At 38.9% G+C, this 12,327-nt stretch overlaps 1 protein-coding gene across 2 annotated transcripts in view; it reads right to left on the bottom strand.

Annotated features, from left to right (window-relative positions):
• The window catches only part of IL17RD (interleukin 17 receptor D), a 66,090-nt gene that overhangs the window by 18,425 nt on the left and 35,338 nt on the right, over positions 1 to 12,327 (bottom strand). For both annotated transcript variants that reach the window (XM_060766094.2, XM_060766092.2), the window contains exons 2-3: positions 4,968 to 5,025; positions 2,529 to 2,654 (exon numbers count right to left, since the gene is read on the bottom strand). In XM_060766094.2, coding sequence (XP_060622077.2) covers positions 2,529 to 2,654; positions 4,968 to 5,025 — 184 coding nt within the window. The remainder of the gene's footprint in view (positions 1 to 2,528; positions 2,655 to 4,967; positions 5,026 to 12,327) is intronic.

Here is a 12,327-nt window from a genome sequence, read left to right as displayed (position 1 = left end):
TTTCCTAGTGTGTATATTTACATAAGTATCTCGTTTCTCAGGTCCAAACGATCCTGCAACGGGAAAGGCAAATGAGCCACCCACTGTGTCATTATTTCGAGGAATAAAAGCAGTGTTTGTGCTAACATACAGACCATGAAAGAGAAGAGTTAACAGGCTCCACGTTACCTGAGATCCTTCAACTACAGTTCTCTCTTGATGCTTTCAAAAGGATTAACCTCTGATCATTACAAGAGAAAACACCAAGCTTTGTATCCCATGGAGATTGGATGCAGCCAAACCTGCAGCTGCAGATTAGCAATTCAGTAACTCTACACTCTTGGAAGCATGGAGTATCACTTGCACATTCCTTCTGACAAACTGCTCATTATTGTCTATTCAGGTCCATGGGCTATTGAATATGATACAGCATGCTACAATTATTTAATTAATTTTGACATTTTTACATTTTGCCCAAACTTATTTATAAGTAGTTGATCAAAACATATGTCTATTTCCAGCACATTAATGTATACGCACGGTACAACTTCTAGTGGAATCAGTGGTTTTAAACACACTATTGCCTTACCAAGAGGAAAATCTGTTAAAATCGATGAGTCTTAAGTTACTTATAGCTAAAACATCCCATTTGTTTCAAAAGTACAAGGTAACAATGGATTTAACCCATTAGGAATTTGCATTGACAGATGCAATTGTTAAGACATATAGTAATTAGGATATATCTGTGCATAAAACCACATTTTAAAATTCTCTGTTGCGGTTATTAATATCCTACTTTTCACTCTTAAAAGAGACTCAAAGAGGCTAACAACACTAAAAACAATACAACGTATAATTTAAAACATAGAAGACTAAAATGGAATTAAATGTGAAACTATTAAAATGAAATTAAAACCATTAAAATCTATTACAATACATAAAACACAACACAGCGCCCTTTGGCTTGATCTTAAAAACCTTCTATAAAAGCCTGCCTGAATAGAAAGGTCTTGGCCTGGCACCAGAAGGACAGCAGAGAGGAGGCTATTCCGGCCAGAGTTGAGGAGCAGCCACCAAGGTCTCTTCTACACTGCCATATAAAAACAGATTATTTGTTTTGAACTGGATTATATGACAGTGTAGACTCATATAATCCAGTTCAAAGCAGATAATGTAGAAGATCTCCTTTGATAATTTGGATTATATAGCAGTGTAGAAAGCCCAAGGAGACCCTCTCTCACATCCCCACTAATTAAGATCTGTTCCATTGGACTTGTATAACAATCTTAGGCTCCTTCAGCACTGCCATATAAAACCCAGATAATATGCCTTGAACTAGATTATATGCTAGTGTAATCTCATATAATCCAATTCAAAGAAAAATGGTGAATTATCTGATTTGATAATCTAGATCAGTGGTTCCCAACCTTTGGTCCTCTAGGTGTTTGGGACTTCAGATCCCACAGTTCCTAACAGCTGGCAAACCGGCTGGGATTTCTTGGAGTTGAAGTCCAAAACAACTGGAGGGGCAAAGGTTGGGAACCACCAATTAGATTATATGGCAATGTAGATCTTAAATTTAGCTTGATGGGAGAAAATCCCCTACTGATATTGTTTACTACTTCCAGGAAAATATACCTTATATCACAGTTGCGGAGCAGAGGGGGACACACACAATATAACAGAGAGAATAGCCCAGTATCAGCATCTTTGAACTCACTAAAATGAACTTTGCTTTGACTTTTTGCACATTTTAAAGCCAATTTAAATATTATAAAGAAAATATTAACTTTTAAAAGTTTGGAGTGTCTTTAACCATTGGGAAGAATGCTCCTTCTTTCCAACAGGCTGCTTCTTAAAGTGACTATCTGCAGTTCTTTTCATGGCCATATCCTTAGCACTAAGAATTGTGGTCAGAGCTGGACTAGGTTTCTAGTCTCAGCTGTAAGAGTGATTAAAACAGAGATATCAGAGAAGAGTTAGATACTATGGACCGTGCTGGAAGCTGAGCACAGTTCTTCTTCTGATAATGCACTTACACCAAAACTGCCAACAGACCATTACTAAGTAAACATTTAATTGCAACTGGGCTGTGGCGCAGCTGGCTGGGAGTCAGCTGCGTTAAGATCACTACTGGTCATGAGTTCAAAGCCAGCCCAGGTCAGAGTAAGCTCCTGACCATTTGTCTAGCTTGCTGTCGACCTTTGCAGTCCGAAAGACAGTTGCATCTGTCAAGTAGGAAATTTAGGTACCGCTTTAAGCGGAGAGGCTAATTTAACTAATTTATGACACCATAAAAATCTCCAGCAGCATGCAAAAGAATAAGGAAGTACTCCATCAGTGTCACAAGTGGACGGTGAAGCTACAGCTCCCCTGGTGGCTGGAATACCCTCATGAAGCTGGAATGTTAAATAGTTTCTGTGTGTTTGTCTATGGCATTGAATGTTTGCCATGTATATGTGCACTGTAATCTGCCCTGAGTCCCCTGCAGGGTGAGAAGAGCGGAATATAATGACTGTAAGTAAATAAATAAATTTTCCTCTACTTACCAATGGGATTTGTTGTCCACAGTATTGTCACTGCAACCTGATCAGAGCAAGCATACTGGCTAATAGTGATGTTCTGCACATCACCAATCACATGCTTCCCTGCAGAATTCAAATAAGCAGTGCAGTCTGAAAAACAAGAATGGTTCAATACCATGACCACTGTATTAACCAAAGGCACATTCAAGACTATCATTACAACAGTTTTATGATCAGTCAAGAAGTAAATTATTTCTCATCAGGACAACAGATTGACTGTGATCAGTAGGATTAAGTAACTGCACTAATCTGGCTCTTTCAGGACTTGTCTACACTGGGGGAAACCCTTACTCAAACCTGGTGCAATCAGGCCAGACAACATACAGCAAATTCTGTTTATTTTAGCATTTACTTCTTCTTTTAAAAAACTTGAAGACTACCCTAGATCTTCGGAGAAACTCTGGAGTTCCACCGGTGTTTTTGAAATGTGGACATCTGGATTAAGTTGGATTTGCCCACATGTCTAACAACCCCCACTGAGACAGACTGGTGCTGGCAGGCATTACTATCTTCTGTCCTCATCTCTCTTGGGGCTGTCACTGCCTTACTACTTGCTTGAGGTGAGTGCTAGGTGCCACCCATTCCCTAGTTGGAAAAATACTACAAGGGAAAAATATTACAGAGGATCTCCTTGGATTCTCTGCTACCTTCCTGACAAGTTCCCCACTTCCCCAGGAAAGCCTCACTAGAGACAATGTTGCTTGTTCTAAGGTTGTAAGAAGGCCCCAGCCATGTGATTATCAGCAATGGGAGACAATTAAATTAATCCCTCCTCACATCATCATCATCATCGTCGTCGTCATTGTTGTTTATTTATATCCCACTTTTTCTCTTCACAAGGCTGAGCACCTTCTTAACACCACAGATCAAGTGATGTCATTATCAGCAAGGCTCTCCTGGAGAGGAGGTGCCTACAGGGAAGGTGAAACAATAAGGGGCAGCTTCTGCCATTGCTGTGGAAATAAACAAGGAATGGAAGAATCAACAGGCAGGCGAAAAAGAAAGGTAGAGGAGCAATAGCCTCCTCTAAGTCCTAGAGCAGTGGGTTCTCAACCCATGCGTCCCCAGATATTTTGGCCTTTAACTCCCAGAAATCCTAACAACTGGTAAACTGGCTGGGATTTCTGGGAGTTGTAGGCCAAAAGACTTGGGGCCCCACAGGCTGAGAACCACTGTCCTAGAGAGTGATGGAAGAACTTAAGATAGTGACGCAAGGAGATGTTTGGTTGTATGATGCAGCAGCAACAGAAGATGCAGCAGTAGATTACAGGCTGTCACCTTGGCAAGGTAAAAGAAGGTCATGCTGGGAAAGGGATATGTTGAAACTTCTTATGTTGAAACATCTTATCATTTCCTGAGGCATTAAAAATATAACACAATTGTCTCCCGCAACACCAAGAGGATTCAGGGAACATTTTGAGTATTAAATTAAAGCCTATGAGGAGCACAATGGAGGATATCCATGGTTTGGTGGGGGGAGGGGAGGCAAGTTAGTGCAAGATCTGGACCTGTGGGCTAAGATTTGTGAACAAACAAGATTTTTTAAAACATAGCTCCCCTACTTCAAAATACAGCGTTTTTAATTGTTAAGCCATACTGGGCTTCCCAGATTAATGTTTGCTGTAGAAATGGTATCTAAAATGAAATACGGTGAAAGAAAAACACTTGTAGATACTATTCCGGTTACAATCTACAATTCCAGTTACAATCCAGTTACAAACTGCTGCAAAGTTTTGTGCAGCAGCATACAAAATTTGCCAGGGGATGACTAGTCCCAAAAGTTAACAGCGTATGCAGTAATCACCTTCCTTGAATTTTTAATTTGCTGATAGACCTGTGCATTGTATGTTTTTACCCTATTTCCCCTCCCGCTCCCTCACCTCTATTGTGCTTCAGTATTTATATTTATATTTTTAATGTACTAAACGTACCAAGTTTGTATGAAACTGTGAGTTTTATTTCCTGTGCTAATCTATGACTGAAATAAATTATTTGATTTGAAAACACTTTGAGATAATTAATGCAATTTATTTACATTAATTATTTCAATTTGCACAAAGTATTTCATATTATACACATTTGAATAATATGCAAATTATGCTACCTGGATTTAATTCTAGCAAAAACCAAAGTCTAAATACAATGTGTTTTGTTTTAGTATTGTGTTTTAACTTTTCAATACACTTTATTGCAATCTGTACTGAAGCTTCAGGTTGGTTCACTATCTAGATGATGAATGCAGTGCTAAATAAATAAAAGCAATCAAATCAATAGTAATCTATTGTTCATCTTTTGTGAAGCACGATTTCACCGCAATGCATTTTCACCAATTCATGCATTAAGACATGAAATGAGAAAAAAAAAGATTTTTCTAGAGATCATATGATGAGAGAGAGAACTTACTGTCATACTTAAAGGTGATATTAAGCAGCCCAGCATTCTTTCCAATTGGCGATAATCCCTAAACAGAAAGAAAAGAAGAAAGTACTGTTAAGAGAAACATTATAATTTGACAGTAACTAAGGCATAATAAATCATCCCTATACTGGGTGGCCCTCCAGATATGGCTGTACTATAACTCATATATTACTTCAACAGTCTTGGCTAGGACTGCTGGAAATTGCACTGTGCAGTTCAGACCCCGTTCTAACGATTTCCCATTGAAACGTATGTAGCAAAGTCTCAACTAATGAATGAAGTATATATGAGCTCATTTACAGAAGGCAGCAGAATGTGCCTTCTTCAAGATACCATTTTTCAAGTTGTTTAGGATGTTCAACAGGCAAAAGAAGCACTTCAGGTATCAGAAACAAGCTGACAGACAGTGCTAATCGAACAAATTCAGAGCAATAAGAATGAAGTATTAGAAATCTTTATGTACAAGGCTACAAACTGTCTAAATAATACATGTTATGTGTCCTTTGGCTGAAATTCTGAAATCAAAAATAGTCCTAAATGCAAAATTGTCCACTTTGGTGGCTGAGACAGTCACACCTTTGCTTTTTGGATGGTTCAATGCACACTAATTTTATTTCATGCACAAAAGTACTAAAACATTGTGTATACATTATATTTATGCTGTGTGAGATATATGAGAAAACATTAATTAATTACTTGTTTAAACTTGGGTATCATATCCAAAACATCTTATTACGTAGCCATACACAAACACAAATATTAACAAAATTCAAAATCCAAATCCAAAACGTTTCTGGTTCCAAGCATTTCAGATAAGGAATACTCAATCTGTGCATTCTTAATGGATTCTGTAGCAATTACTTTGTTAATCTCCCATATACAGTAACTATATACAATATTATTTCTAGGGATCTTCAGTTAAAAAACATATTCTAACAGAAAGTGGTCTCTCCCAAAGTAAAATAAAAGCAGGATAAATATGCACACAAATTGTTTCCTTTATACATACTAGTAGAAATCATTCAAATATTACAGAAATGAACCAATAAAGATAATTGCTTGGTTTTAACTACTTGTTTATATTCTGTTTGCATTCATATTCTGTCTTTTCTTCAATGAACTCTAGCTAACATACATGCCTCTTCAAAGCCCCCACCTCATCCACAAAACAGAATAACTATCCCAAAGTCATCCCATAAATTCCCTGAAGCTCTCCTTAATCTCACACAAAATCCCATTCTGATATGCTAATCACTACAATGTATGTATGTATGTATGTATGTACTGCATTTCTTTACAGCTATTCTCACTCTGGGGGGATTCAGAGTGGTGTACAACATGTCAAAATGGCAAAAAATTCAATACCGAGCATACATATAAACGCAATACATAACATAACTAAACCAATAACATAGAAATATGAATTAGAACCATTAAAAAACTATACAAAGAGACATCATATCATGAACATAAAACATATTAAACATTGCACCAGTCTTATGGTTATTATTTAGCTGCCTCAGTAATACTATCACTTGCTGAACACCTGATCGCATATCGCATAGCCAGTTTTTAAGTTTTTCTGAACAGCAGAAGTAAAGGGGCCAATCTAATGTTGCTGGGAAGGGAGTTCCACAGCCTAGGGGCCACCACCAAGAGGGCACTATCTCTTGTCCTCACCAATTACACCTGCGACCTCCCCGGCTGATCTTAGCACTCAAACTGGTTCATAAAGGGAAATACGTTTGGACAGGTAAGCTGAATTGGAACCATTTAGGGATTCATAGACTAAAGCCAGCACTTTGAATTATGTTTGGTAGTAGATGGGAAGCCAGTGGAGCTGACGCAGCAAGGGGGGCGGTTTGTATGCATGTTCACGGTATGCCGCTCCAGTAAGAAACCTGGCTGCGATCCACTGTACTACTTGCAGCTTCCAAAGAGTCTTCAAAGGCAACCCCACATAGAACGCATTGCAATAGTCTATTCGGGATGTAACAAGATTGTGGACCACCATGGCCAAGTCTGGTTTCTCAAGGTATGCATGCAGCTGGTGCACAAGTTTCAATTATGCAAAAGCTCCCCTGGCCACTAAAGAGACTTGGGGTTCCAGGCTCCGCAATGAGTGCAGGAGACTTCCCAAGCTGCAAATCTGTGCATTCAGGGGGGGTGTAACCCCATCCAGCACAGGCTGTAACCTATGCCCTGTTCAGCCTTTCAACTGACCAGGGAGTACCTTTATCTTGTCTAGATTCAGTTTCAATTTGAGTACCTCTGTCTTATCTGGATTCAATTTCAAATTGCACATTTTGGGTACAATTTTCCATAGTTCAGTCAAACTATGTTCAATGGAATTAATCTATAATCAACAGTAAAACTACTATTCTTTGTGAATGCTTTCAGCATAGTTTGGAATTCCTAATAGTAAAGGACAAATGCTGTAAACTGAGAGCTATACAGAATCAAAGAGTCAGTACAAAATTAACCACAAAATTCTGCTTCCCAAGACTGAGATTCCACTTAAGCATTTGTTGTGATAGTTCCATGTCTTCAGGTTGACCCTGATGTATTATAACCCAATCCTTGGGTTTTCCTGGCAACATTTATTCAGAGGTGATTTGTCACTGCTTTCTTCTAAGGCTGAAAGAGTATAACTTGCCCATGATAATCTAGGTGGTTTCTAAGGACTACGGGTAAGTAAGTAAGTAAGGTTTCTAAGGCTAGGTGGGGATTCAAGACACTGCTCTCTCCTCATGCCAGGTCTTAAAATAATGATTTCCAATAGTTATATATGAGGAAAGCATTATTTGATAATACATGGTGAGATTTCAGGGACCAAAGATAATTTAATATTTTTTCGAGCTGTTGGGAATATGGCTTTGGGAACTTCTAGCATCTCCCTCTTCCTCTTTCCATTCTTATTAAAATGAAAGGAGTAATGCAAAAGAAGAAGAACTACACACATTTACTTGAGGTGTATAATTTCTGCAAATTGTAGAATTCAATGCTTTGTGGCATACAATCGGGATTGCTTCGTAGTAGAATTTTATGTAACTTTTAAAGCACAGGATAACATTGTATCTAAGCATTGTTTAAAACAGTTTTGTTAAATACAAATTCCTAGCTGGGTTAAATCAGTCAACTCTGCAGATGTCAGCTAATTGGCACCTGATATGTGCTGTCCTAGAAGATTGATGGAAGACTTAAGAGGTCATTTTTCATCTGTTACAACTCAACAGGAAGTAAACCTGTTCTCTGTGTCTAGCTTTTTAACAGCTTTAATTGACTTGAAATAGAAATGTTTCAAGGTCTTTCAATTGCCTTTACTAATCTGCCATTCAGATGATACAATCTGGAACCGGAACTGTTTTCTTTAACATACATTTACCTTAAATGTTTTCTCCCAAGGTCATTTCTCCATGCAAAAGATATCACCACTATTAAGTGGTGCTGATAATATGTACCCACTCAGCTTAGTTAAACTTCAACTGAACAAACAGAAATAGTTTAACTTAAACTTTAAATATGTGTTAGTAATGTGACACAAGTAACATAATAACACAATATGGAAGAGGAATAAAATGCATACATTACTACTAATGGATGCATAAGAAAGAACAATGAAGCAAGTATATTATTAAACGACACTTAAGTCTTATTTCCTTCTTTCACAAAACTTGCAAAACCTGCCCAGACAGCTATTCCAAACCACCTTCCTACATTATTCTTGGCGTCCATAATTGTGGCAGGAAAAACCAAGCTTTGTCTTCTGTTTTCACTGAACAATCAATGGATTAAATTAATTCCCTACCTCCTATGGTGTTACAGCACAAATGAATTTAGGTGAGGAACTCCAGGGTAAAAGTTTGTTTTTCACTTAAAGTGCCTTTTCATCCTGTGGGAATTTGTTGGTGAACCGTTTCTCTGGCAAGAGGAACAAATGCAAGGAGCGCTCTTACATTTCAGTTTCCAGACATCTGGTATTAAGATCCAACCAGCTGCTGATCAGATCTTTACTGTTTATGAAGCATAAATACAGGCTTAAAATTAGTCAGTAGCAATTAAGGGGTCAGGGTCCTTACTGCTTATATTATGGATTTTTAGATGCATCTCTGGAAAACAAAAAGTAATGCATCTTCCCGATATTAAAGACAGTCCATTGACAAGTTGTATCATACAAAAACACAGCAACAAAACTGAAGTTCTTGCTACTGAATACCAGCTGCATATAAAGCATGCAAAGGAATCCTAATGGCAAAACTCAGAGACAACTCTTCTTGGTCAGTAGCCCATGACAGTTAACACAAAGCTCTTCAAATGGGCATAGCATGGTCTATGTGGGGGGCTTCCAGGGGGCCTCCTGACCCCTCCCCATGCTGGGAGTCAGGTCACTTTCCCTTTTTCTTTACTGAAGAAGATTTTTTGAGGCCATGGTGTGGGTGCTGTAGAAGGGACAGGGTTTAGATCTGTGGTTCTCAACCTGTGGGTACCCAGATGTTTTGGCCTACAACTCCCAGAAATCCCAGCCAGTTTACCAACTGTTAGGATTTCTGGGAGTTGGAAGGCCAAAACATCTGGGGACCCACAGGTTGAGACCACTGATTTAGATTGAAAATGGTGCTGCTTGCCGAACTTTTGGCAATATTTTTCCAGACTGTATATGTACATGCATAGTTTGGCAAGGTCTGAGTAAGGACATGTCTAGACCCATAAAAGTTGTCCCACCTCTGGAATACGCTGGAGAGCTCCCATGAAGAGAGAAAGATATAATACCACCATGAGTACTCATGGTTTCACCTATCTGCATCTAACAAAATATATCTGCTTCATATCCCTCTCCAGGGATTTTCTAGGTCTGCCAGGGTAACTCTATGGCAACTTGCTAGCAGTGGTTCTTAACCTTCCTAATGCCACGACCCCTTAATACAGTTCCACATGTATTAAACCATAATTATTTTTTTTTGCTAATTCACAACTGTAATTTTGCTACTTTTATGAATTGTAATGTAAATATCTGATATGCAGAATGTATTTTCATTCAGTAGACCAAATTTGACACAAGTACCCCAAACGTTCAAATTTGAATACCAGTGGAATGGAGGGGGGGGGGGGTTGATGTTGTTATTTGGGAGTTGTAGTTGCTGTGATTTATAGTTAACCTAAAATCAAAGAGCATTCTGAATGCCACCAACGATGGAATTGAACCAAACTTGGCACACAGAACTCCCAAGACCAACAGAAAATACTGGAAGGGTTGGGTGGACATTGGCCTTGAGTTTTGGAGTTGTAGTTCACCTACATACAGAGAGCACTGTGGACTCAAACAACGATGGATCTAGACCAAACTTGACATGGATGCTCAATCTGCCCAAATGCAAACACTGGCGAAGTTGGGGGGTGGGAGGAGAGACCTTGACATTATTGTTTTAATGCTTGTTGATGTATTGTTTTAATTGTGATTTATGTTTAATTGTGGTTTTACTATTGTAATTGTTTGTACTGGCATCGTATCGGTGCCCAACATAAGACATTGAATCTTGCCATTATTTATGTGTAAACCGCTTTGAGTCCCTCCAGGGGTGAGAAAGGTGCTATATAAATACTGCAAATAAATAAATAAATAAATAAATAAGGAATTGTAATTGCTGGGATTTATAGTTTACCTACAATCAAAGAGCATTCTGAACCTCACCAATGATAGAACTGGGCCATACTTCCCACACAGAACCTCTATTACCAACAGAAAATACTGTGCTTTCTGATGGTCTTTGGTGACCCCTCTGACACCCCCTCATGACCCCCCCCCCAGGGGTCCCGACACCCAGGTTGAGAAACGCTGTGCTAGGGGTTCTGAAAATTGCCAAAATGTAGTTGTTTCAGATTTGAATCAGAGGATATATGCAGTTACCAAGTTTGGTAAATGATTGCACTAAACAAAAGGATTTTATAGCTTCAAGAGCATGTATAAACTTGGAACTGCTGCTTGCTAACCTTAGAAAGTCAAATGCAGGTGTAAGGAAGGGAAACAATGCCGCTGAGTGTAATTAGCATCTGAGCTAAACCTCTTCTAAAGAGATGTAAACTGCTACTTAAGGGATCAAAACAGATATGGTTTAGAGCTTTCAGAGTGCAACTAGTAATCTGGCTACCCTGTCTAGTTTCCTTTTCATTTGCTTATCTTATCTTTAGCTTTAAGTGTATCAAGTTTAAAAAGGCTTCCTGAAACAGGAAGGAGGCAAAATTACCTCCCAGAAGTCTCATCTGTTGTTAGTCATTCAGGCCTTGTTAGAAGCAGATGGAAAGCTTTTTAGCCATTGGCTACAAAACAAAAACAAAAGCCAAACAGGAACACTCGGAAACAGATATTTACTACAGTGGCCCTGTTTTTAAGACCTATAAAGTTATCCACTTTTTGAAGCAGCAAAGAGCACGGCATGAGATGTCCAGATCAGAACTGGACAGAGGGTTTGAAGCGCACACACTTTATAATGGGACACAATTTAAATCAATTGCTTTGAAGAACAATCTGAACCTTTGAAAACTGGTCTGAACCTAGAAGGAATATATGTTAAACAGAGCAGGGCTGGCTCTCCTGAAGTACTAAAAATAATTCTGCCTTCCTAGATTTAGGGTCATCAGCTACAAAAAAGGTGCACTCAAGTGTATGGGCACTGCATTTCTTTTCCAGTGCAAGGGCCTGTACTCTTTCTCTACACAATGCTTCTATCTTAAGTCAATATAGGTAGTGATAAGCTCTAGGAAACGTTGATCTCAAGCACAGAATTCAGCTTCTTGACATACTGGAGCCAGATTCACAAAACACAGCGATGTTGTACTCTGCATGTAGTGAAACAAGCTCAGTATGAGGCAACCCTACATGACTGACACTATCTTACAGGAGCCTCCAGTGGTGCAATGGGTTAAACCAGGGGTCCTCAAACTTTTTAAACAGAGGGCCAGGTCACAGTCCCTCAAACTGTTGGAGGGCCGGATTATAATTTGAAAAAAACATGAATGAATTCCTATGCATACTGCACATATCTTATTTGTAGTGCAAAAAACACTTAAAAACAATACAATAGTTAAAATGAAGAACAATTTTAACAAATATAAACTTATTAGTATTTCAATGGGAAGTGTGGGCCTGCTTTTGGCTAATGTGATAGGGTTGTTGTTGTGTGTTTTCAAGTCATTTCAGACTTAGGTTGTCCCTGAGTGAGGGCCAGATAAATGACCTTGGAGGGCCGCATCTGGCCCTCGGGCCTTAGTTTGAGGACCCCTGGGTTAAACACTTGTGCTGGCAGAACTGCTGACCAATAAGTCAGTGGTTTGAATCCGGGGAGAGCGG

Source organism: Anolis sagrei, chromosome 2, assembly GCF_037176765.1.
Source record: "Anolis sagrei isolate rAnoSag1 chromosome 2, rAnoSag1.mat, whole genome shotgun sequence".
In the NCBI taxonomy this organism is placed as follows: domain Eukaryota; kingdom Metazoa; phylum Chordata; class Lepidosauria; order Squamata; family Dactyloidae; genus Anolis; species Anolis sagrei.
The sequence above is the reverse complement of the archived record's forward strand: the minus strand, read 5'-3'. Positions and strand labels throughout refer to the sequence as shown.